At 41.1% G+C, this 27607-nt stretch overlaps 2 protein-coding genes and 1 long non-coding RNA gene across 4 annotated transcripts in view; 1 reads left to right on the plus strand and 2 right to left on the minus strand.

Moving 5' to 3' along the window:
* Positions 1-27607, minus strand: part of LOC307036454 — a 98063-nt gene that overhangs the window by 63682 nt on the left and 6774 nt on the right. The gene's annotated exons all lie outside the window — the stretch shown is intronic.
* Positions 4411-13155, plus strand: LOC307036451 (uncharacterized protein). Its single transcript, XM_079676801.1, has 19 exons — positions 4411-5471; positions 5662-5782; positions 6163-6237; positions 6537-6926; positions 7153-7251; positions 7484-7716; positions 7873-8021; positions 8186-8279; positions 8375-8484; positions 8757-8882; positions 8997-9111; positions 9225-9287; positions 9586-9640; positions 9865-9956; positions 10196-10313; positions 10455-10556; positions 10652-10822; positions 10996-11145; positions 11509-13155. Exons 1-19 carry the CDS (start codon positions 5373-5375, stop codon positions 11817-11819), a joined length of 2673 nt encoding a protein of 890 aa, XP_079532927.1. The 5' UTR covers positions 4411-5372; the 3' UTR covers positions 11820-13155.
* Positions 20097-24595, minus strand: LOC307037212 (uncharacterized protein; the record flags this gene model as incomplete). Its single annotated transcript, XM_079677989.1, has 3 exons — positions 20097-20436; positions 21033-21699; positions 24514-24595. 2 exons carry the CDS (start codon positions 24593-24595, stop codon positions 21053-21055), a joined length of 729 nt encoding a protein of 242 aa, XP_079534115.1. The 3' UTR covers positions 20097-20436; positions 21033-21052.

Below are 27607 nucleotides of genomic sequence, written 5' to 3' on the forward strand. Positions count from 1 at the left end.
TGAGGGACAAGGTTTATAGTGTCGGTGAGTAGTGATAGCAAGAGTACCGTTAACCTAGAGTTAATTTATTCACATTAATTCCCATCAACAAATCAATTGTATGTGTCACATGAAATCTTTATTAGGCAAGGCAAGGCAAGTTTATTTATATAGCACTTTTCAACACAAGGCAATTCAAAGTGCTTTACAAAAAATGAAAGACATTAAGAAAATGGCATTTAAAATCAGTCATTAAAAAGAAAAGCTCATAAAATAAACATTAAAAGAAAAAATACATGGATAAAAGTTACATTGCAGTCTAAGATATGAATAGTTCAATTAAAAGCAGAGACAAAAAGAAAAGTTCTCAGCCTGGATTTAAAAGTAGTAAGAGTTTTAGCGGACCTGCAAGTTTCTGGGAGTTTGTTCCAGATATTTGCAGCATAATAACTGAACGCTGCTTTTACCATGTTTAGTTCTGACTCTGGGGACAGAAAGCTGACCCGTCCCTGAAGACCTGAGAGACTTGGATGGTTCATAATTTAGCAGGAGGTCAGAAATGTATTTTGGGCCTAAACCACTCAGTGCTTTATAAACCAGCAGCAGTATTTTGAAATCTATTCTTTGACACACAGGAAGCCAGTGTAAAGACTTCAGAACAGGAGTGATGTGATCCACTTTCTTAGTGTTAGTGAGGAACCAGAGTAAAGACTTCAGAACAGGAGTGATGTGATCCTCTTTCTTAGTGTTAGTGAGGACTCGAGCAGCGGTGTTCTGAATCAGCTGCAGCTTTCTAATAGATTTTTTAGTGAGACCTGTGAAAACACCATTGCAGTAGTCCAGTCTACTGAAGATAAAAGCATGGACAAGTTTTTCCAAATCCTGCTGTGACATTAGTCTTTTAATCCTAGATATGTTCTTTAGGTGATAATAGGCTGATTTAGTAACTGTTTTAATGTGACTGTTGAAACCAATAACTAATTTAACCCGCTCACAAGAGAGCCCACCTCCGAAGATCGCGACTGGCTGAGGGACAGACTCGGGGGCAGGTTTTCAGGAATTTCTTGGCTTCTCTCCCCCGAGCCAGAAGAGGGACACTGCAGCTTGGAAACACTTACTGTTCCTGAAATTATCAAATCTGTTGGGCATCAGGGACCTGAGGCAATTGTGGCAAGCATGGCATTGTCTGAGGAGCCACAGAGGGCAATTCAGGTGGCTACCACTGGTCAGCGAACCAACCCAAACTGGCATTTGTTCAGGAAAGGAAGGTTGACTGCCAGCAACTTTGGAGCTGTCCTGAGGTCAAAGCGTGTGACTGCTTCCTTTATTGCCAGGGTGCTAGGGCAACAACAGGCCCTTGATGGTGTTTTGTCTGTACAGTGGGGGACTATGAGTGAATGTGAGAGCGTCAGGGCATTCACCACTGCAACCCAGATGCAGGTCCATGAGTCAGGTTTGTGGCTCTCCCAATCAGGAATATTGGGGCATCTCCAGATGGTCTGGTAGGGTCTTCCGCTGTGCTGGAGGTAAAGTGTCCCTACGGAGCCAGGGAAATGACAATTAGTGAAGCATTGCAAATCAAGGGCTTCTGTGTCAGTAAGGAAGGAGAAACATTCAGCCTGCGTGAGGAACATCCTTACTGGCACCAAGTGCAAGGTCAGCTTCACCTCACTGCAAGAAAGAAGAAGAAATAAAAAAATTGTGATTTTTTTTAAATTTACATTTACTTGCCTTTGCAATGTTGTGGTTGTTAGGTTTCCTGTCAGCTCGTCTGTTGGGAAGATATAAAATATTAGTTTCATGGAAGTCACACCGTTTCATATAAGAGCATTAAGACATACAGTACATAGGCTAAAACAAAACATCTAAAGATATAACCTTGCACTTCGATCAGTCTCGGGAACATTTTCACTATTTTGACATTTTTATAGATGAAAATTGAACTAAAGAAATAAATGGTAGATTAATCCATATTGAAAATAGGTGTCAGCTGCTACACTAATTATAATAGTTATATTTCTTAATTAATTAAGATAAGATATTACTGTATTGATCCCAATTTGGGAAATGTTTGTGTTGCAGCAGCATAACAAGAAAAACTAAATATAAGTTATTATATATACAAAAGTATGTGAGGGATGGAATATTAAATTGAATATAAATGGAAAATGTACATGTGATTTTACGTCCAAGAGAAGCTATGGAGCAGAGAGTTCTCTGCCAGCTAGAGGTGATTTGTTATTAGTTCAATATGTCAAACTGATTTCCCTGACTACAATCTTTAGTTACATAGTGACACGTTATGCTGCTTGTACTAATTAGATTTATCATATAAGCCACGCAGGTTTTAATAGGATGTATTCATTATCTTTACTTATGTTGCAGTCTTTTCAGCAGCGCCATCTCTAAAACGGCGATTCAGTCACTACCCATCATTTACATTTCACCTTGACATGGACAAAAATGTAACGTCAGCTTACCTCATGACACGAATCCAGACTCTCCTTTGGAAAACATCGGCCGGGAAACGATAGAACAAGCACGTTTCATGCGAAGACCTGTGACTGCAACCCGGAGCAAAGCAACAAACCATTGCGTAGCTAACTAGTAGCGCTAGCTTTAGCTAACGTTAGCTAACGAAACTAACTGCCGAGTAAAATTGGAAAACACTGGTAATTAATTATTCTATAATTTGTAAAACTACGGTGTTAAAAACGACAATTTCAAAAATGCAGATTCTAATGGTCAGATATAGATATACAGATACTAAAGATAGGCAGGTACTTGCTTTCAAGAAGAACTCAGGGGAAAACAAACTTAGCGGGAGTGTTTACGTGTTCGGCGTAATGACGTAAAACGGCCTCGACAATTTCTGTAGTCCTATTCAGCCACTCGGTAACAACCATCGTTTTTCAGACACGTAAACTCTTCAAAAATCCCCAGTGGGGTCACTGCTGATGTATTTAATGTCGTAGAACAAAACGTAATTTATCTCTTAAATTTGTGTCAACCACAGACCTTATTTCGAGCTATTTTCCAAAACCTATGGAAAAAATGCATTGCTTTTTGAGGAAGGAACCGGAAGTGCTAAAAATGCTAACTTACTTCCGGGTTTTACGACGCGTCACTGCGGTTCTCTATACTCTAGACAGCGTGGGTAAATTACCATACAGCCAATCACAAAGCGTGACGTCATTGACGTCATTACGTCGTGACGTCACTGGTAGGAGACGGACCCCGAACACATATGGTACCCCGAACACATCTGGTACCGACACCGAGCGCAGCTTACTTCCGCTTTTTGGGACGCATTACTGCACCACTAAGTTGATGCGATTTGATTGGATTGTGAGGCAAGGGAAGCCAGCAGCCTCTGGCTTCCCTTGGCATGGCCCTAACCAATCACAGGTTAGCAGGGGCATGACGTGAGCCTCATCTGATTGGTCAATCCCTCCATTTTGTTTCACCAAGGGAAGAACATTTCGGCTGGCCTCCTCTCGCAACAGAGAGTGCAATCTACTGTTTCACCATAACATCTAGAGGGGCGCTGTTTCACTCTTTGTAAAATACTCAATGAGAATGGGGGAGAGACGGGCCGGCAGCAACACACAACAAAGAATTTCCGAAACTAAACAAAGTGTTTTTATTTATTTATTAAAATTATAACTACAATCCGAATAAACAGGGGAAGCCTGGCTTCCCTTGGCCTCCAGGAGAAAACGCCACTGTTATAGATATTAGAAAGTTATTGTCATCAAAGCAGGTCCCACAAGCTGCAGTATCAGCAGCTGACAACAATGTTATCACCAGCATCAGCAGTGAAGAAATGGATTATGTTTCAGGTTTTTGAATCTTATTTGAACAACCTGATCTCACCAGAATGCGTGACTCCTCCACGACTCCTTAACACCGCATTGCGTGGTGGAGTCACGGAATCTTTTATATTTGCGTGTCGGCACAACGCAAACAACCCCAATGTAAAGTGAATGAGGCTCCTTTGTCGTGGTGCACACACGCATTTCTAAACGTTCTGCAGTGAGCTTTTTATTCTATAAAACGTTTTAAAAATCTACTTTATAGCTTGTAGTAACTCACGGGAGGCTTCTTTTATTTTATTTGTATTCATAATCATTTTTATTTTTCGTCAGAATGTATTAAGTTGCATTATTTACCAATGTTTGTTCTCAAAAAACGGTGCATTTTTATTAAATTAGTTATTTTTTAAGGAAGGCCAGAGCTTCAGCTGCGGCAAATAGATTGTTCCCTTTAATTTACGTTATTTAAAAGACAATTACATTCATATTTGATCATTAATAGTAATAATAATTGTTTTTTTTATAACAACGATAAACCAGAAGAAGATGCCGTCGTTACCACGGCAACGTTATGTCGCGCTTGACGGCAGTGACGTAGCCACGTGACGTTGCCCACGATCACGTCACTTTCATTCATTTCATCTCACAAGTGACTACAGTAAGTATCTAAAATCAAGGGGAGTTTATTTCTTTAAAACACGAAATGATATTGCTTTTATTTATTCCACTGTAGCACAGTCTCTATAGCGTTTCATTCCTGGATATTATGTTGAGTTTTGTAGTGTGTTTAGCTTTTACAATAGGCTACGCGCAAGCTAACGGCCACGTTCAGCTAGCCTCCGGCTTTCCGGTCAAAGTTTGTAGCTGGATAGCATTTATAGTTTATACAGCTAAATTACATTAGCTGTCCCCGGCACAGTTGGATAGTGGAGGTGCCTGCTCGAAAAATATGTTTAAATGCTTGTATTTGCCCATGTGTTGTAAAGACAGCTTTCAACACAGAGTTGTAATAGTGGAATCGGCGATGGAGTGGAACAAAAATGTGGACCTGGAGTTTTTCCAGAGGATTTGACTGGCCAGTGTGGACATTGGGATTGTTACATTGTAGAATTAAAATATATAGTAGAAGATATAAGATAAATACATTATACTAAATTATTATAGAGTAATGCACCGATTAATTATTATTGCACTCTCTTCATTTTGTGTATTGTTTGTATATTGTGTCTGTATTGTTTGTATGCCATGTCCCTCATAATATAACAATATGCACAGTATAAATTATACTAAATTATTATTGCATAATAGAGTAATGCACAGATGTTACTGTTATTCTAAATAATCCTAATCATGTTTTTATTTTTCCTGTTTTACAGCTTCTTTACAACTCTATATCACCAACACACACATATCCACACACACACACACATATAAAACCAACGGCACTTTTAAGAGCCACTCTCACTGTCTCTCTTTCTATCACTCTCTCACTTTCTCTTTCAATCACTCTCTCACCTTCTTTTTTCAATCGCTCTCTCTCACTTTCTCTTTTAATCACTCACTCTCTCTTTGTATGCCATGTCCCTCAACCGTGAAGTGTGGATCTTTGAGGATCCCAATGAGGCCAGGATGCACATGGCAGCATTGATTAGCGAGGCTCTTGTCCATGAGGCCAGGGTGAGTCTTTTCATGATAAGCAAATACCCAAGTCTGTAATATAATCATTGCTATTGCTTTTTATTGATGTAATGTAAAGGGTCCGTTAGACCTTTTTATGCAACCGTTAAATAATTGCTCAAATATAAGTGCTGCTGTCTTATGTTGTATTACAACTTTGTTGTTGATCTCAACCTCTGAAAAAATATAGGCTACTGAAACCCCTGCCATCCCTCCGAAAAAGAAAAGAAAAAGCAGGAAGAGACCCCTTTCTAATCCAGTGGTCACACGCAGACGTGAGAGACAACGGGAAACTCAACGCTCCGCATCAGGTTTGTTCTTTACTATATCATTATTTCTAAATCTAAGAATAAAGATAATTCATAACAAAGTTATTTTGGTGTACACAGTATGAAATTATGTAATGTAAAGATACCTCTTGACAAATCTGTTTCAATGTTTAACACATTTTCAAATTAAATCAAGATATTTTAAGAGCCTGTGACTGATAATCCTTGCTTGTGTTGTATTTTTGAACATGTGTACCTCGATTTGGATAAAAGTATACCAAATGTAAATTTTCATTGTGATGCTGTGGTAATATGTTCTTAGTTTCATTACCTGCAGTCCTTACAGAGCATTTTCCTATTCCAATTCATTGGTGTAATTTTAGATTGATTGAATGGTTAAGCAAAAATGACTGTCTCTGCAGCTTCACAAGCCAGAAGAGACGATCCTGTGCATGAGGAAGGCCTTCAGCTAGAACATCAAGAGTTTGGTAGTCTTGGTGAGTATATTGATTATAACAGCAGTTGACTGGCACTACAGTTGTCCCCAATTTTTCCATTTTTATACTCATCTAATTAATCATAATAAAGTATTTAGTGTTGACTGTTTCATGACAAGTGAATGCATATTTGGTATAAGTATCACGTGCTAATATTGCTTTGGATGCATATGATGATTCATAGCATGTTGCTATTATTAGTCCGCATATATTTTTCCAACTCAAAAGTGTTTCAGTATACTACCTTAATATCCATCGTACCAGTTTTAGGGTATCTTAACAGCTGTTTTATTTTTTAGAAACACATCTCCAAGAGTTAAGGGACACCCTAACTGCAGTCCAGGTTCTGGGGGCAACAGACGGAACGGTTTCTGCCTGGGCACAAAGGCAGCTTCTCACAGATGTGAGAATGAAAACGGCTAGGCCAATGCTTTTTAATGCAAATCTCTCAGCTGAGAGAATAGCCATTCAGAAGTGCCACAGATGCTGTGCAGACAAAGCGGCTATTAGGTGCCTGGACTGTGTTCCACTGGACATGGAGTTCCTCTGTGCAACCTGTGACATGGAGGCCCACAAGAGGAATATCTTCCATGACAGAGAGGCTGTGTTCAATGGATTTCTGGAGGCCATTCCCCCTACAACTGCTGTGGTGGTGGATGAAAATGGCCAGCCTCAGTTTTGTGAACAAAGTATGTAAAGATTAACATTACATTACAATGTCCCATTATAGTGTAGTTCCCAACATTAAGTGTGAATGGGAAGTGTACATAGCTGATTGAAAAAAGTATGATTGGTTCTGACTAGGGCTGCAAGATATGTGGAAATTATGCAAAATGTTATTGAATATCTTGATAATCTGGAGAATTAAGGAAAAACTGTAAATACACCCTTCCTAACTTATTTTCTATATTGCAGTATATCAACTGCCTGTTCCTACTCCAAGGTCAATCTGTGAATGCTCTGATGACGTCACAGTTACTCCTTGGAAGCATATTTCTGTGGTCACCATCAACGGTAAGTTGTTCTGAAAGCCCTTCTTTTTGTACAAGTAGTATTGTACGGCAGAATTTTACCACTTTGCGCAACGCAAAGATTTTTATCACCTGGTCATTTTCAGACAACACCCAAATGCCATGTCAAATAGCTAATATATCATATATGCACATCTATGTATAAAATCCAAAATTTTAAGGCAAACTCACAGTTTGATTACCGAAATACCTTTACTTTGTCCATTTGTTCACAGGACGATACAATGTCTGCTTGCCTCGGAAATCCTGTCCATCCTGCTCTGCAGAATGGACTCCTGAGGTTAAAGACCTGCTTTTGTATCGGTACTGGCCAGCTAGCACCAGCTGCCAGACGCTTTACAAATATGATGTGTTCACCTCATTCGAGCACATGAAGGTGACAGCACCAGCCATGTCCAGGCAGGCATTTCTGAAAATGTTGGAGCACAGATCTGTTCAAGCTGGACGGGTAAATCTGCCTGAATCACACAGAAACATACAAAAAACAATATCATATTACTGTATACCATATCATTAATTGTTGGCATTGCTTTCAAAACAATTACTAATCCACTTTTTTAAAATCAATATACAGACAGGTAGTATCTGTGCTGATACATTTCAGCGAATCTTCTTCGAGTTTTGCTTCTGTCAGTACAAACAAGAGGATATGTGCCAGGTCCATCACTTTGTTTGTCCAGCATGTTCTCCAGACATGTTGGCTGTCTGCTGTGATGGAAACCACAAGCATTACCGCTTTTCCAAGTCAAAAGGGTAGGTATAGGTATTAATGAAAATGATAAAGAACACACCGCTAATACAAATAGTAGCCCTTGGGGTTGTGTTTGAGTAGCCATAACAGACATTAAAACAAATCATAGTTATGAAGTGCTTTGTGATTTTTATTATTGACTTGTATGTTAACTTATCATGGACAGGACTGAGGAGCCGCCAATCTATGAGGGCTTGTTCCTGGCCAAGGACGAGGAAGTCGCAACATTTGTTGACCTTGTCAGAGGCAACATGAAAAGTGTACGTTTTTTTTCTTATTATGATAGTTGCAGTTAAACCTGTGGTGTTCTTTTTTATATATGTCAAAACTTGTGTGTAATAAACTGACTTTATAGGGAAATGACAGTGCCGTATGTGGTACTGCCAAATTCACCGCTGGCAGAGAGATGTCAAAAAAGTCTGGTGCCCAGATAGACGAGGAGGGCATTCAAGTGGCAGTTTGCAGGTATGTATTTGTAATTGTGTCTGTGTGTGTATATGTGTTTGGTTCTTGAGTCTGGTCTCATTATTTCAGTTTTAATAGCAATCAAAGTCTAAGTCTTTGTAAGAATTGGAAGCATTAAACACTTTTGATGGTGAAGCGGAATGTATCCATCATTCGTAGCATCCAAGTGATATTTGTTGTTATAGCCACCTAGATGACAGAGATGAGTGCTTAAGCCAGGCCTTGCTGTGTCAGTTTATTATTAACAACTAGATTTTCTTCTGATTAATCAGACATGGGTTTCTCTTACGAGGACTGAACCACTTCCGTGGAGAAATATACGCGTACCCAATGTTTCTCCAAAAAGAGATGTCCAAGAAGGCAAATGTTGACTTCTTCTGTATGGATGTAACATGCAGGTAATCCTCACTGTCATATTGCACATCCACAACAATGTTTAAAATGGCCCATGCTTCAGCAGTCATTTTAGATGAAAATTGATATTGTCACAAAATGCTGCTCCTGCTTCTTAGGTACTGGCCATACCTTAACAAAATAGCCGGGGGATTACCAGAGCTTCTGCCGTTGACCGAAATGAGGCCATTTCTTAGCGTGATGCATGCTAAAGTCCATACAGCAAAATGCGAGGTACATAACATCTTTAATGCAAAGGATTTTTAAATGTTGTGCATGGCATGCCTTATTGGATATCAAACACTTCTAAAGAAATGCTACATAACAATACTTGCGCTGTGATGCAGGTGAGATGGGGTGGCAGAAGTCAGGACGTAGCACGAAACACAGTGGGAGAGGAAGTAGAGCAGGTATGTTATTAATGGCATTATTGTAACTGTATGGATACAAGAAGTCTTAATAGAAAGCAGTACAAATATGTATGTGTCATCTCAGTGACAAGCCTGTTGATTAGTTTAAAGCATATCCTTTATGTCTGAGTTCAAATGAAAGATAGGCAGCTCATATGTTCAGCAACACTAAATGCATGCATATTGTAGGAAGTCAGTAAACAAGTTTTCTCTTAAACCATCCAGTTCAAGATCTATGATGTGTAGGTAATATTGTTATGTAATGGTTACCGAACATTAATTGTAACTTTCATCATAGGTGAACAGCTTTTTCTCCAGGGCAGCTCTGGTCACAAAATACATGACAAAAGCAGGTTGGTATTAACACTACACACTGTGATAAGGCAGCCCTGATAAGTATTTTACAGAGAGTTCCCTCCTTAAAAACATTATTGGTGTATTACTTTACTGTAATTACCAGTTCAACAACCTTTCAACGATTGGGTTTAGTCATGTCTATCAGGTTTCTCACTCAGTATTGCCTTTTTGATGTGAATACTTACTTTTTTGTTTGTGGATATATTTGTTTCTTTTTTAGGAAGAGTGAACGTGCTCACTCAACAGGCCATGGGTTGGAACAGAAGGAAGAGGGACAACCTTCATCAAATTTTAGCCCACAGATATGTCAAAGTAAGGGCAAATTACAATTGTCTTCTCATCTGACATTACATATTTATGAAGGATGTCTGCAATGTAACCTCATGGCTATATACATTATGTTCTCCCTTATCCAGACTTCCTCTTGCAAGTCAGATGGTGTCATGGAATGTTTCAACTGTTCTTCTGAAGGTCTTGTGCTGAAAACTGGTGTTCTTTGCATTATGGTGTTGCATGGTGCTTTTCGCTAACATTTTCTTTTTTTTGTAAAGATCACAGAGAAGGCAAAGGTGGAAGCTGCCAGCTTCAGCGACTTCAAAAAGGAGCACAACCTTGATCAGGAGACCATACAGCAGTGGGTGTTTGATGTCAGGCAATGGGCAGTCACAGGTAAGACATACCACAGGTTTTCCATATATACATCTGTTCATTACTGTAAGTTTAGACACACAATATAAGTTGGCCATATGTTGAAACTGAGACTGTCACTGATTGTATCTCTTCTCCAATTGTTTTTTTGCAACTATTTAGAGAGAGTCTACGCCCCAGGGTGTACTGAAGGACTGAGGGTGGATATTGAGAACATCACCGTCACTCTTTTGCGCAGGAAGCAAGATCTGTATCGTCAGCATGGTTTGTTGTCAAACGTAGTTATTGAAATTACCTTTCAAAAACAACAAAAACATTCTGGCACCATGACACAGTTTTGTGTCCGTTTCACTTTGCAGACAGCAACCAGGCAAGGCAAAGAAAGAGGAAGAGAATGAGAGAGCTGAAGAAGAAGCTTCGCGAAAAAGTTGTGCAATACAACACCGGAGTGCAGAAAGAACAGATCGACGAGGAGTTGGCTTGCAGTCTGACAGAGGGCTACATCCTACCATGGGAGAGGCATGCGAATGGTAGGATAATTGCTAGTTTGGCTTGTTGTTTTTTTAGTCTATACCAAAATATGAAAGAACCAATGCTATCGCTACAAAGATTTGTGTCTCAGAAATGAAAATCATTCTGTAATAATATAATATATGAATAAATATTCCTTGTCCACTACTCCATTCCTTTCCTCAACCTAAAGGCAACACCTTCAGGTTGAAGAGGTCTGTCTTTGACCAGGTAATGCTGGTCAGACGTTTGGAGGAGGAGCAGAGCATCATGTTCCTTCTGAAGGAAGTGCAAGAAGTGGAAGCACTCAGAGGACAGACTTTGGAGGGCATCAAAACCAGCAGTATGTCTGAGATCTTAACATTTGAATATTTTCATCACCTCTTCAACTCATTGCATTTCTTACATAAGTAGAACACATCTGTCACTGTGTCAGGCCGAAGTAAAATAGTAAATTACTGAAACTATTCATTATCAAGATCATAATTGATTATTTTCTGTCTATTGACTATTTGTTAAGCACTATCAAACATTAATCAACATATCCCATTTGGCACCCAATATATAGTAACATCCTTCAGTTTAAGATGGATTTACCTATTTTGTAGTATTTTTACATATGCAGCATTGCACAATGCAAAGAGATTTGCAATTGTCATGGTTTGTTTACATTCAGCCCTTTTGCTGTGTGATTATTCCTCTACAGATTTCGGTGACCTGACAGAGGATGCTGCACATGGGCTCAAAAGTGTCCTCAGTCGGAGGTGGCACTTCCTCAAAAGCCAACACAAACAGGCTGTACATGTGTACAGCGGTGTAGCCGCTAATGCCATGATCTTCAATTACAGCAGGACATTGAGGAGTCGGATGACAATGACTACACTAGCCCTGAGTCTGAGGAAGAAGACCTGTAAAGGTTTCTGCCAAGCAACACAGAGGCACTGGAGAGCTCTTTCACAAGCGACGTGTCACGTCCACATGCTGGTGCACGCCATAATAATGACAAAACACATTTAAAACACACTTAAAGCCATACAAAATAAAGACAGAATGCAGCGGCTCGTCTGGTCTTCAACCTTCCAAAACATTCCCACACCACGCCGCTCCTCCGCTCCCTTCACTGGCTTCCAGTAACTGCTAGAATCCACTTCAAGACAGTGGTACTTGCGTACCATGCTGTGAATGGATCTGGCCCTTCCTACATCCAGGACATGGTTAAACTGTACACCCCAGCACGTGCACTCCGCGCTGCATCAGCCAAACAGCTCGCTGCACCCGCACTGCGAGGGGGACCCAAGTCCCCATCAGCAAAAACACGTGGGTTTGCTATCCTGGCTCCAAACGGTGGAATGAGCTCCCCATTGAAATCAGGACAGCAAAAAGCTTACACATCTTCCGGCGCAGACTGAAAACTCATCTCTTTAGACTCCACTTCGAGCGATAGAATTATTAACAAAGAATTACTAACAAAGAACTAGTAACAAAGTACTAACAAAGCACTTATATACTAACAAAGGACTGGCTTATCTAAAGCCAGTTGAGTAGCACTTTAAATGTTTTGGCTCTATGAAACCTGATGTACTTATATGATTCTGCTTTCTTCAAGTTTGTATCTTCCTGGTCGAATGCACTTATTGTAAGTCGCTTTGGATAAAAACGTCAGCTAAATGCAATGTAACATTATAAAACACTATATATGAGAACGATATGAAACTATGCACTTGTTTCGCCCGACTGAGTTCATAGTAATGTGAAGATGTGTTTATATTTTGTACTTCCGTTTATTTAAAGCGCTTTGACTTGACGTGTATGAAAATAAATTGCCTTGCCTTTATATTTAACTGCCTCTTATTACTCAAACAAATGCTATACAATGGTCGTTTTCTTGTCACTGCATTTTTTCATTCGTTGATTATGAACTATTAATGTGAATACATTGTAAATAGAGTCCATACAATAACATAATCCTTTATTAGTAACATGTGCATAATGCAGGGTAAATACCAACACATTCTCACTCCCAACTCGTACTTCTAATTTTGTATTATTTCCTAAACCACACAGTGTTATTTACTCAACAAGACACAATTATCCTTGTGTTTATTTATTTGTTTGATTGTATAATGTCGGACATTTGGACTCCGTCAGGACCGAGGGTCGGAGCAGCTCATAGAAGTTGCTTTAGAGAATTTTACACCCGGAAGTAAGTATTCTCTCCGCTATGTTTGACCACCCCCGTGATTAGTCCTCAAGCTGTGATTGGATGTTGGAATGCGCCGAGGGTTACGCCCGTTACGCCGAGTGTCAAACAGCACTTTGAAATGGGATAGAACCACGGCAGACTATCCAAAACCGGACTCGGACGGGTCCACCCCTCACTCCCCCACCCCGTCCCCAGAACTACACATGCTGGCTATTGTGTGTTTTGCAACATGTTCTATGGCACGTCTCTACTGGGAATTGTAGTTTTATAAGACGTTTTCGTATTTCCCATAATTAGAAGTTGCCAGTATTAAACTGTGTACATCCCTGGAGGTTTAGGGGATAGGAAACACTCAAATGTAAAACATATAATTAATACATGGGTGAAAATTGCTTGTGTCCATAATGGGCATCATTAATATATACCCACATGACAGCTAAGGTCAGAAGAGCTTTATTTAACAGCTGGTCTTATGTCTGTGACCCCTCCTGTTGTTAATTGATAAGCCTGAAACTGTCACGGTTTGTGAAACAAGCAGGACCCAAATGCAGATATAAACTGAACTTCCTTTATTTCAAGGCTATGAGATATGTACAATGACAAAAACAGAACACTCACCGCAGAACTAGTCAGGGAACAAGACGAACCCACCAAGACAGACAGACAACCCAGAACTTAAATACACACAAGACTCAATCACACAACAAGACACAGGTGAGGAGGGAGGAGAAAACACAGGGGCCCAGGTGAACATAATCAGACAATTAGACACACCAGGAAAACTAATGACAAGAGGACAAACGCAGGGAAAAGGACCAGACAATAACCCAGAGGAAAACATGACATGGAAAACAGCAAAAACACCCAACCCTACAAAACCATAAACGTGACATAACATGAGAATCGTGACATAACCCCCCCCTCAAGGGACGGATTCCAGACGTCCCAAAAAAACAAAAATCCAGCAGGGTGGGTGGAGGGGGTCTGGAGAACGGGTGGAGGGCGAACGGCCCGGGGGCAAGGCAGAGTTCAAAAAAGGGGAATTCGGGCGGACGGCCGGGGGCAAAGCAGAGTTCAAAAAGGGGAATTTGGGCGGACGGCCCGGGGGCAAGGCAGAGTCCATGGAGGGAATCTCGGGCGGACGGCCCGGGGGCAAGGCAGATTCCGAGGAGGGGTGAAGACCAGACAGCTCCGGAGGCCGGTCAGGAGCCGTTGTCGGCAAGATCCCCCATGGAAGAGGACACAGGACCGGCAGGACCCCTGGCAGGAGAGCAGTCGGCGGAATCCCCAACGCGACAGGACATGGAGTCGGCGGGACCTCCAACGTGGCAAGACATGGAGTTGGCAGGACCCCCGGCAGAAAAGCAGTCTGCGGGACCTCCAAAGGCTCAGGACATGGGGTTGGCAGGACCCCCGGCAGAAGAGTAGTCTGCGGGACCTCCAACGGGACACGACATGGAGTTGGCAGGACCCCCGGCAGAAGAGTAGTCTGCGGGACCTCCAACGGGACCAGACATGGAGTTGGCAGGACCCCCGGCAGAAGAGTAGTCTGCGGGACCTCCAACGTCACAGGACATGGGGTTGGCAGGACCCCCGGCAGAAGAGTAGTCTGCGGGACCTCCAACGGGACCAGACATGGAGTTGGCAGGAACCTCGGCAGAAGAGAAGTCTGCGGGACCTCCAACGTGACAAGACATGGAGTTGGCAGGACCCCCGGCAGAAGAGCAGTCTGCGGGACCTCCAACGGCACAGGACATGGGGTTGGCAGGACCCCCGGCAGAAGAGTAGTCTGCGGGACCTCCAACGGCACCAGACATGGAGTTGGCAGGACCCTCGGCAGAAGAGTAGTCTGCGGGACCTCCAACGTGACAAGACATGGAGTTGGCAGGACCCCCGGCAGAAGAGCAGTCTGCGGGACCTCCAATGGCACAGGACATGGGGTTGGCAGGACCCCCGGCAGAAGAGTAGTCTGCGGGACCTCCAACGTGACAAGACATGGAGTTGGCGTCGGGCGGACAGCCATCAGGACACGGGGAGCTGGCGTCGGACAGACAGCCATCAGGACACGGGGAGCTGGCGTCGGACGGACAGCCAACCCGAGACGAGGTGCTGGAGTCGGCCGGTACACCGACAGGACTCGGGGAGCTGGCGTCGGACAGACAGCCAACCGGAGACGAGGTGCTGGAGCCGGCCGGTACGCCGACAGGACTCGAGGAGCTGGCGTCGGCCGATGAGTCAGCAGGTGACGAGGGGCCGGAGTCGGGAACATGGTTACTGAAGCCGGCACTGAAGCCGGGAACATGGCTGTAAGGTCCGGTTCTGGGGCCGGATACATGGCTGTAAGGTCCGGTTCTGGAGCCGGAAACATGGCTGTAAGGTCCGGTTCTGGAGCCGGAACCATGGCTCTTGGGGCTTGAGCTGCTAGCTTGGCCTTGCGGCGACTCCTCTTAGCAGCCGCCTGAATACTCCGTGGACCTCCATAAGCCAGACGAGTTCCAGAATATGACTCCTGGACAGGAGCAGGAACTGGGGCAGAAGCATGGGTTTACTGCAGACGGAACCCACCGAGGCGTATTGTGCCAGGTTGGGAATTGGGAGGCCGGGAGCTAGCATGCCTGGGGCTAACAGGCCGGGAATCACACACAGGGAGGATCTTTGAAATCCAGCCAGGTAAGAACTTCACCATACCTGGTTTCTCTCTAGCCATCTGGCGCGCCTCCGACAACGCAGCCTCCCGCTGCTGAACTCCGGGTGCTCTCTTCCATTGATCCGAGCAGTTAGCCAAAAAAAGGAAACATTTAATAATTCCGACTCGAACGGATCTGCTGGGCCCATTTTTCAGGTCGGTTCGTACTGTCACGGTTTGTGAAACAAGCAGGACCCAAATGCAGATATAAACTGAACTTCCTTTATTTCAAGGCTATGAGATATATGTACAATGACAAAAACAGAACACTCACCGCAGAACTAGTCAGGGAACAAGACGAACCCACCAAGACAGACAGACAACCCAGAACTTAAATACACACAAGACTCAATCACACAACAAGACACAGGTGAGGAGGGAGGAGAAAACACAGGGGCCCAGGTGAACATAATCAGACAATTAGACACACCAGGGAAACTATTGACAAGAGGAAAAACACAGGGAGAGGGACCAGACAATAACCCAGAGGAAAACATGACATGGAAAACAGCAAAAACACCCAACCCTACAAAACCATAAACGTGACATAACATGAGAATCGTGACAGAAACATGCACTTGTCAAGGTTAAGAGGCACATTTAGCAAATATGGCAGTAGCCATCGATCATCTTAAGATAAGATATACTTTATTGATCCCAAGTTGGACATCTTTTCGTTACATCAGCATGTGTAACAGTTGTAAATATGCGGTGGTGTTTATTTGTAAATAATTTAGTATAATCACACAAATTCTGTGTTTTATATTTAATAATTCTCTGTTCCTCATTTATTGAATGTTTAACAAGGTCAGAGATGAAAAAGGTCGGAGATGGAAAACTTGGGTCGCAGGTTCCTACTATCATAGCTTTGTCTGCCAGAAAAAAGTAAAAAAAGTAACCACTTTCATTCAACTAGGCCAGTAGGTAAGGGCTTTCCACTGGATAATAACTGCAGCGATGTATATGTTTTAGCTGAATACACGTTTAACCCTAATTGATGCAGTGAGTCACTTCTTTAATGTTTGTTCTTTCTGATGTAAAGTCAAGGTTGTAACTGTTTGCAATGAAGTTGTGGGGCACTGAACTGTTCCTTTGAATCTTTTGATATATGATAGTAGTATAGCAGATAGTTTTTTTCTTATTCAAAAGAGGCCTTTAGACCATTAGTTTGTCTGTCTGTGTCTCCTATTAATATCTGAGCCTGACAAAGTATTGATATATTGCTTTCCTGCCATGTTAACTACTGTAGGCTATGTTTAAGCACTTATTTTAACTGATATTATACATATGTATTATACTGTCAGGTATTGAACATTCAATAAATAAAGAACACAGAATTATTAAATATAAAACACAGAATTTGTGTGATTATACTAAATGATTTACAAATAAACACCACTGCGTATTTACAACTGTTACACATGCTGCTGTAACGAAAAAATGTCCAACTTGGGATCAATAAAGTATATCTTATCTTATGATGATCGATGGCTACTGCCATATTTGCTAAATGTGCCTCTGATTGGAACAAACCAACACATTTTCACTTATTAGTTTGTCTGTCTGTCTCTCCTATTCATATATAATAATACAAATATTAAAATTCAATAACGTGCTTCAACCACTAGGGTTGCTTTCTATCAGCTGTGCACCGCTATGGTGTAAATATCGCCTATCTACCAATTGGATCAAATATAAAAGTCAGCTGAATTAGTGTTGATACTGAAAGGAGACGTATTGTGTGAAAAGAAATCTAAGATGTTGTTTAATTGCTGACATATTTATGATTCAGGTCACGTTTTCAGTTTTGGGGGCAGTTCTTCCTGTTTGTCCAGAAGCCTTCTCATCAGGGCTCTATAAATACAGAACTACGGCAGATGTTATATATATTATAATGCCGTTATGTCATGACCTCCAAAGAGAAAAGCAAGCAAACTCGAAATAAAGTATTCTTTTATTTTTAAAAAACTTTTCCGGATTTCACAGGAAACAGGGAGTCCGGCTAACTAAAATGTCCGTGCGGAAACAGCCGGACTCCCATAGATCCGATTACACACATTCACTCAAAACTCACCTTTTCACTCTTGCCTTCAACTCCTAATCAATAACCCCTTGCCTTTATTCCACCTAGCTTAGCACTTTCTACTTTTGTTGTTATTTTGTTTTACTTGCTTATAAGCGCTTTGAGCAACAGGAAAAGCGCTTTATAAATGTAATCTATTATTAAATTAAAATAGACTACAAACAGTGTATTCTCAAAGGATTGAAGCATTGGCTACTTATTTCTTTTTTTTTTTGCATTAAGCATTCTGTTATTAATGTTTTCAATCATGTACTATCATCTCAAGGACCCCTTGTGTGCTGCTTCTGTGTATTTCAATCAGGAGAGACTTCATTTTGTTTAAAGAACATTTATTGACATATGCCATAAGATAAATGTTAAGTCTTTGGCAATTAGACCCCGATCCTGAAATGGTATATCTAAAGGGGGAAATGCAGCCGTGAGCATACTGTATAGGGAACCCCCCGGGGTCTAGACACTGGTGATGATGCTGAAGATCTGGATTTGATGAGGTGATGGGATGAAGAGGGGATGCGATGAGGTCTTTGGATTAGCTCTCCTGGCACTGGATGTGATGAGAGGAGGTGGATGGTGTGGAGGCGGGCGGCAGCATGAACACCTGAAATAACAGCTGACTGCCATTTTAAAGTTTGGCTGTAGCACGGTGATTGGCTGCTGGAGAATGAGGTGAAATGTAATATGTTAAAGAGAACGACTGTGATGAGCTGATTATATGCAGCTGCGGAGTGAATGTATATATATATATATATACCGAGTCTTCCTGAAAGAACTTGCGCTGAGCATCATTTTACATCAATATGCAATTCACCTGTGAAATTAATTGCCAGTGGCCATAAAACAATGCATACAGGGATCCTTCAAGTTAAAAAAAAATGTAAGTCTGTTGCAGTTGTTAAACTGTCGCACTTTAATTACATACAAACACCAAATCATTTTTATTTGCATTGCATTGGGATTTGCATGGGGTGGGAATCAGGCTACTTGCCAGGATGGAGGCCAGGACATACCACTGAGAAAAAAATAAAATAAAGGGAGGGTGAAGAAGAATTAGTGAGCGGTAATACACATTCAATCGATTTTCATTAGGCTACTGTAACATTTTTATACTGTTTTATAAACGTTTGAAGACAAATGCAGTGTTGTAGGAAGTATTTGGTATTCCAGTGTATGGATGCAGCGATTAAAGGTAGGGCATGTAAGTTTGAGAAACCGGCTCGAGTGCGCTAGGATTTGAAAACACACAGCAGGAAAAAATCTGCCACTTCCTTACAGAGCCCCTCCTCCAACACACACGAACACGCACATGACCAATGAGGGCACGAGATAAGTTTGTGCACAGATGGAAGGCTGACATCCAGTTATTTTAGCCGGGCCGGCTTAGATGATTGGTCGTGCTTTTTACAGTACTACGGCTTCCACAGATGATATTTTTGTATGGATTTTTTGTCAAAGCACTCATTGCTATCGGGATATTAAGAGCATTCCATGGAATATAACAAAAAGTGTATCTCAAGCCGGTTTCTCAAACTTACATACCCCACCTTTAACCAATGTCACTTTTAACAGTTCAGCTACACTGAGTGTTTTTGTTCTCACTTTCTAAACAACTACATTATGGTACGTTAAGGTTCCTTACAGCAACTGTTGCTCATTGACAAATATGGAAAACGGGTTAATCGTGTTAACAAAGGTAAATAGGCACAGCAGCTGAAAATGCCAAAAATGTTGTGGAAAAATCCTATAAAACCTCGAATTATAAGAACACATTCATCCATCCTTAGTGTAATAATTGTAAAACCCTGACAAATGTGATGTTTCCTCAGACTATTATCATAACATCAAAATGTAAAATCATTGCATCCCTAGAGCCTTACAGGAGAACATTTCAAATGAATAATAACTACTCCAACAGGCATATTGTATTCCAAGATAAGGGATCACAGAGCATTTGATAGATAACAAACAGTCTATAGATCCCCTTGGGGAAATGATATCATGATGCGTTTGTTACGTTACAATTTGATCTGCCCAATAATAGGGTACTGATATATTACCCTTTGTTGTAGTTTACGGTTTCACCACTTGATTGTCACTGTTGTTAATTTTCACTATCTGTAGATTAATGAACTTGTGTATAGCTGGTGCTACAGACAGCAGAACTTTTTGCATTTTTCTTTAACAAATGCCACCTAAGATAATGGCGTGACAACAATTACCACAAATGTTAACAGCACACATAGATTTAATTGTATAAAAGCAAATTAACATACCAAATGGTGCAGGGCTCCCACTGGTAAAGGTGCTCCGTCCCCCTCTGTGGCAGGCAGACAAAGACATTGTACATCTGTATGTTATTTGAACGTTGTACTTTCACAAGTACTTATGATATATGTATTGTTCAAATAGTTTGCATATTTAAAAAAAAATAGTCATGAAAACAGACATCTGACAGACTAGAGGGATTTACAGGATGTTTACACAAATAGCTTAGTATTGTGAATTGGACAACAGCATTCCTTCAAGGTAAGATAAAGTAATTGCTATACACATTCAGAAAAGTTATGCAACAGCAAACACTGTCATCAAGGTAATCATTATCCTATATTCCTTGTCTTTATTATTTTGCGGACAGGGAACACCTCGAGATGGTTGTGAGAGCAATCTGTAATTGTATGGAATACATTATTAACAGGTAAAGTACGTTTTGTATAGGGCTCAACTCAGAATGCACAAACATTTCCACTGTGTGACATAAGCACATTTAGTGTTTCCTACTGAGAAATCACAGAAGTTTAAGAGTCGACACATGGTTTTATTCAAAATCTTAGCTTCTCTGCCATTCCTTCGGGATGCTGCTGTGTCTGCTAATGGACTGATTACATCTTACATTGCTTGCTACTGAGTGGATATGTTTTAGTCTTATATTCATTACACTGGGACTTGCGCTCTGTAGCACTATTTTACATTAAGCAATGATGTGCAAGCTTTTCATTCAATTATAAAGTATAGAAAGGTTTTAATGAATGTGACTTCAGCTTATCAGACAACATACATACAGGTTACTCTGTTGTGTCTTTGTTTTAACTCCAAAATGTGCATGTGTGCTAAACATTAATATAGCTTCCATGCATAACATTTGAAGGCAAATATGAGTCCGGCCTTTAATAAATCAATGTTTGGAACGTCTACAAAAATCGCAACATTAACTTACTGATGCTTATGTGGCATCTCAATTAGTAGAATACAAGCTAAACATACCTTTCATTTGGATGGTTCTTTTACGTGGCTGCCGCTTTGGTGGGATTTGGTGTGATGGTTCCTGGTGTGATGGTGGGTGGGTGATGGGAGCCTGGTGTGGTGGTGGCTGGGTGATGGGAGCCTGGTGTGATGGTGGGTGGGTGATGGGAGCCTGGTGTGGTGGTGGGTGGGTGATGGGAGCCTGGTGTGATGGTGGGTGGGTGATGGGAGCCTGGTGTGATGGTGGGTGGATGATGGGAGCCTGGTGTGGTGGTGGGTGGGTGATGGGAGCCTGGTGTGATGGTGGGTGGGTGATGGGAGCCTGGTGTGGTGGTGGGCGGGTGATGGGAGCCTGGTGTGGTGCTGGGTGGGTGATGGGAGCCTGGTGTGATGGTGGGTGGGTGATGGGAGCCTGGTGTGATGGTGGGTGGGTGATGGGAGCCTGGTGTGGTGGTGGGTGGGTGATGGGAGCCTGGTGTGATGGTGGGTGGGTGATGGGAGCCTGGTGTGATGGTGGGTGGGTAATGGGCGCCTGGTGTGATGGTGGGTGGGTGATGGGAGCCTGGTGTGGTGGTGGGTGGGTGATGGGAGCCCGGTGTGATGGTGGGTGGGTGATGGGAGCCTGGTGTGGTGGTGGGTGGGTGATGGGAGCCTGGTGTGGTGGTGGGTCTGCTGTTTCCCCTGGTTGCTGATCACATGGCACCAAATGTAAGATATAGCTATCGGTTGGGTTGGGTGGGTCTTGGGGTGGTGTTGGTGTGGGGTCTCTTCTTGATCTGGGTTGAGTGTTGTCCAACCTACAAAGGGTTTGCAGTACAAATCTGTTTAAAAGCCAACATATTTATTTATTTATTATCTATAATACCAAAATGTTGCATTGGTTAGTTATCTGTTCATATATATTTATACATATCCACATCTGTTTATACAACCATTTCATTCCTGCCTCCCCATTAGGGATGTTAAGATTCACCGATTCGCATCGGTGCACCAGCATAAACGTTCAAGATGCACCGGTTGAAAGACTGCACATCGGCTACAGTTTGGGTTGAACTCGCGATGCATCGATTGTAGCATCTTTGCATCGGTAAAAAAACTATTCATTCATATAATATCCCCTCATCCTGTCAGCACTCAGTAGAGACGATCTTTGATTTTTGCTTCGCACTATGGAGGCCGAGAGTCTCAGTTATCAATACACATGGAAGTCGAAGAGAAAGAGAAATACAGCGTACCGAAAAATACCTACAAATCAAACGTTTGGCAAAACTTCGGATTTTTCAAGAAAGACGGTCAACTTGAAAAATTGCTCGCAAATTGTAAACGATGCCGTGCCGCTTAAGTAGTACGAAGAATTTAGCGACGCACACAAAGAGGCGACATGGCTGCGTCTGAAAAGAGAAACCTGAAAGTTAGACATATGAGTTAAATCACTCAGTGATGTGTTCTGTCAGAGAGAGTGGTGTTTAGTTTGCAGCAGCCTGTGACTGCCAATAATAGTTTAAATGTCTTCCTTACTGTAAGCAGTTATGATAGAGCTGTTTGTGAAAGGTTATTTGTATTCTTTATTGTTCATATAGAAACCACTGCTTTCTGCTCACTGGTGAGTTGGCCTATGAGTGTTAAGCACATCAGGCTGGCAGCTGTATGGGCATTGCACTATGATAGTTGTTATCTGCACATTGTTAATCATGAGCAATGCATCCTTACATTGTTTAACTGTGAGGTGTTATAGAATTGTACTCTGGAGAGTTTTTTAAGGTCAAAAAGGTAAAAAAGAAACAGCATGATGGGATGTGCAGTGCTAGTAGAGAGAACCAAATATGTAAAGCACTTTTTTGTTAATGTATGATTTGCTTAATATAAGGAATAAAACAAAAATCCTCTGTCGTACCATATTGAAGTATCATTATTTTGCATCGTGTTGAATCGCATCGTATCGCCCCTTATCGCATAATGTTGAATCAAATCGTATCGAACTGTATCGCAACAGGGGTGAATCGTATCGTATCGCATCGCTTGGTGTTTCAAATGTATCGTTAATGTATCGTATCGTTGGCAACGTATCGAGATGCGCATCGCATCGGCCTCAGTGATGGAGATGCACATCCCTACTCCCCATATTAGTATTTCATTTTACTTTCTGTTTCATCTTATTCTATTTTAGATGTATATATTTGACTTATTCCTGCATGTTAGTTTTGTACCTATGTTGTTGGACTAGTTTCTTCTTGCACTATTTTATTTCCTCTTGTACTGTTTGTATGCTGCATTGTTGGAGGAGCCTGGGAGTTAAGATTGTCATTGGCAACAACTACGCTGTTGCTGTGCATATGACAATAACACCTTTGAATATTGAATGTTTGAAAACAGGAACATGGAATACACACACATACATTATAAAATATGAAATTAGGCCAATGTGCAAAACATGCAAAAAAAGGCAACCCTAATCTACCTAAACTGTAAAAAGACTCAAATTGATTGAGTATGTTTATAAATGTTTATAAATGTTTACAGCAATCAAACTGATCGCTTCAATATTTGCAAAAGTCAATGGTATCCCCCACACTGGGTTATCATTGGAAAATGGATGTTTGATAAGTGAACAAAATGTATTTATTTAAGTTTTGGCCTGCAATATAATTAGGGCTCATATGTGAGATTGTGCGAGAGCTGTCACTGGCTTTATTTCTAGACTTTGCTATCTTATGTGTAGGAGGGAAAGATGTGCTGGGTGAGGTCACTTGAGAAGACGTGTGTGGGGGCCGGAGTGTCTTCAGTGCGCTCTTTGTGCACCACAGAACGCATTGGAGACACAGTCTGGTACTTGCATCTGTTCTGCTATTGTTTACTGCTATTTCATGTTATCTTGGATTTTTTTCATCAGCTGTGGTGCGCTCCACAACTGACCACGAGTGTCAGTACTATCCTGTTTCAACCATCTCCTCTGCGCTCCGATGGTGGGGAATGTGATGGCGAGACAGTGCTGATGAAATATTAAGTGGAATTTGATTTGAGATTTGAGTTGGCTTACTTCTTTTACAATTGAAAGATGCTTATGGTATTAGTTATGGCTCACAAGCATATGCACAAATAACACTGATGGTTTGAATGTAGGATCTTTAAGAAACGTGTGATATTAACTGAAATTAAATATGTGAGAGGTTATATGTATAATGATGCTTATAACATGTATTTATACAATCTGGCTTCAATCCACCACCTCACCATCTGCATAGACAATTTCCCCTGTCACCATAATCTTCTGTCAATTAAAAAAAATATATAGATTACAACTTTTGCATGGGAAATGGCATACACCTCTTTCAAGCCCTGTTTTGTGCATACATAACCGTTATTGAGACCCCAGCTCTTTAAAATGACTCTCTTTGTTGCTTTGAAATAAACAGGACAAATCAACACCACACATTGTATCACAGATAGTCAATATATGCATGAGTGACTCGTGCAGATGGTTATTAAATAAATGCAATCTCACCTGCAACCATCAGATTGTATATGACCTCCCCATTTTCGAGGAATGTCTTGGTGTATGTGGTCAGCTGGGCATGCGTGGGCATCAACACCTTTGTTTTAGATGCCACCCTCTTGGTAGGGGGATACGCCAACAGCAGCAGGGACTTCAAGCATGCAACTTCTCCAGCTGGGAAAGTAATTGTTGAGAGGTAGAGAGATAAATTAGATAAATACACAAAACTGTTGTTTACATTTGAATTTATCTGCAAGCTTGCCCTGAAGTAGCATCAAAATAAATCATCTACACTAATATCCTGGCATCATAATAAAAACAATGATTTGTTCATAATGTTTTGTTGAATACATTTGGGATTTTTAACTTATGAGACATTTCCTAAACTTCCTACACATAATAGTTAATTCTGTTTGAAAATCATTAATCATGAATTATATTCTCATTAAAGGTAGGGTATGTAAGTTTGAGAAACCGGCTCGAGATACACTTTTTGTTATATTCCATGGAATGCTCTTAACATCCCGATAGCTATGAATATCTGAAGTGTATTGACAAAAAATCCATATAAAAAAATTCATCTGTGGAAGCCGTAGTACTGTAAAGAGCACGACCAATTATTTTTAGGGGTGCACCGAATGGGTAATTCTTGGCCGAAACCGATACCGAAAATAGGAAACAGTTGGCCGAAAACCGAATGCCGAAAGGCCGAAAATGATTAATAGAAATATATATATATATATTTTTTTTTTTTTGTTACCAATGTTGTTCAGCTACCTGATTATGGAAAAAGACATGATTATGGCAAAACTTAACTTAAATAATAATCACTATTATGGGTCCATAAAACATTTATTCAGCACTTTTGAATGCACACAGTACATTAATTCCAAGTCAAGTGCATTTTCTTTTCTCTGTAGGATAACTACAACAAAGTGCATTCAGAACAAAGCCACGGTGCTTTAAAACTGCATAAACATCTAGGCCAGTAGGCCTACAACAAAATAGTGTAAATAAAGACTGCCAGGCCTTCAACAACAAGAAATGCACCTATAAGTTTGGTAACCTAACGTGTTGTTGTGATGACGTAATCAAAACGCGGCGACAAGCACGGCACGCGACCATGCTCGCGGCTGGCTCACAGCCAACATGTCTGCCGCTTGGAGATATTTCAAATTTATCAGAGTGAGAGGCGCGGATTGCGATTTGTAAAACGTGTTCAGCTGACATTTCTCGAGGGGGTGTAACTGCAAAGACTTTCACCACTTCGGGATTACTCCACCACTTGAAATCAAAACACCCGGACAAATATGCGGAGTATGATCAACGTAACCCTGTTCTCGGACATTCGGTGATATATTTTATAGCCGAAAGGGTCTTTTTAACAATTTTCGGCCGATAATTTTCGGTGGCCGAATATTCGGTGCATCCCTAATTATTTTAGCCGGCCCGGCTGTATAACTGGACGGACTACGTGCCTGTCAGCCTTCCATCTGTGCACAAACTTATCTCGTGCCCTCATTGGTCATGTGCGCGTTCGTGTGTGTTCAAGGAGGAGCTCTGTAAGGAAGTGGCAGATTTTTTACGGCTGTGTATTTTCAAATCCTAGCGCACTCGAGCTGGTTTCTCAAATTCACATACCCTACCTTTAATGATACAATTAATACTGTGGATGTGAATTTATAATCCTCTGACAAAGTAATACAAATACTTTTCACACTTTTGGTGAATGAGATAATTCTGTAAACTACATACCAGAATGGCGGCGTCATCAATAACGTGGGACTTGATTCGGTTTTTTGTCATTGATGACAACCACTGCTGCTGCTGGCTTTGGAATTTGTCTATTTTCTTTTTCAGTCTCACATTTTTGGACTGTGTATGGTTACATACTGGGCAGATTTTATTACCATAGTAAATACTTTGCCTACAGCTTGGGCAGGTCTTCTTTGGGACCCTCCAGCCATTTATAGGAGTGAGAGAGTGAGTGATTAAAAGAGAAAGTGAGAGAGTGATTGAAAAAGAGAAGGTGAGAGAGTTATTGAAAGAGAAAGTGAGAGAGTGATAGAAAGAGAGACAGTGAGAGTGGCTCTTAAAAGTGCCGTTGGTTGTATATGTGTGTGTGTGTGTGGATATGTGTGTGTTGGTGATATAGAGTTGTAAAGAAGCTGTAAAACAGGAAAAATAAAAACATGATTAGGATTATTTAGAATAACAGTTACATCTGTGCATTACTCTATTATGCAATAATAATTTAGTATAATTCATACTGTCCATATTGTTATATTATGAGGGACATGGCATACAAACAATACAGACACAATATACAAACAATACACAAAATGAAGAGAGTGCAATAATAATTAATCGGTGCATTACTCTATAATAGTTTAGTATAATTTATATATCTTATATCTTCTACTATATATTTTAATTCTACAATGTAACAATCCCAATGTCCACACTGGCCAGTCAAATCCTCTGGAAAAACTCCAGGTCCACATTTTTGTTCCACTCCATTGCCGATTCCACTATTACAACTCTGTGTTGAAAGCTGTCTTTACAACACATGGGCAAATACAAGCATTTAAACATATTTTTCGAGCAGGCACCTCCACTATCCAACTGTGCCGGGGACAGCTAATGTTATTTAGCTGTGTAAACTATAAATGTTATCCAGCTACAAACTTTGAACGGAAAGCCGGAGGCTAGCTGAACGTGGCCGTTAGCTTGCGCGTAGCCTATTGTAAAAGCTAAACACACTACAAAACTCAACATAATATCCAGGAATGAAACGCTATAGAGACTGTGCTACAGTGGAATAAATAAAAGCAATATCATTTCGTGTTTTAAAGAAATAAACTCCCCTTGATTTTAGATACTTACCGTAGTCACTTGTGAGATGAAATGAATGAAAGTGACGTGATCGTGGGCAACGTCACGTGGCACGTCACGTCACTGCCGTCAAGCGCGACATAACGTTGCCGTGGTAACGACGGCATGTTCTTCTGGTTTATCGTTGTTATAAAAAAAACGATTATTATTACTATTAATGATCAAATTTGAATGTAATTGTCTTTTAAATAACGTAAATTAAAGGGAA

This window comes from Notothenia rossii (assembly GCF_949606895.1).
Source record: "Notothenia rossii genome assembly, chromosome: 4".
NCBI lineage: Eukaryota > Metazoa > Chordata > Actinopteri > Perciformes > Nototheniidae > Notothenia > Notothenia rossii.

Excerpts from the sequence above, each read along its gene's own strand:
- LOC307036451 (XM_079676801.1), top strand. The coding sequence starts at position 5,373 with ATGTCCCTCAACCGTGAAGTGTGGATCTTTGAGGATCCCAATGAGGCC. Across the intron at positions 7,252-7,483 it reads TTCTGTGGTCACCATCAACG|GACGATACAATGTCTGCTTG; the intron begins GTAAGTTGTTCT and ends ATTTGTTCACAG. Across the intron at positions 9,112-9,224 it reads TCCATACAGCAAAATGCGAG|GTGAGATGGGGTGGCAGAAG; the intron begins GTACATAACATC and ends GCTGTGATGCAG.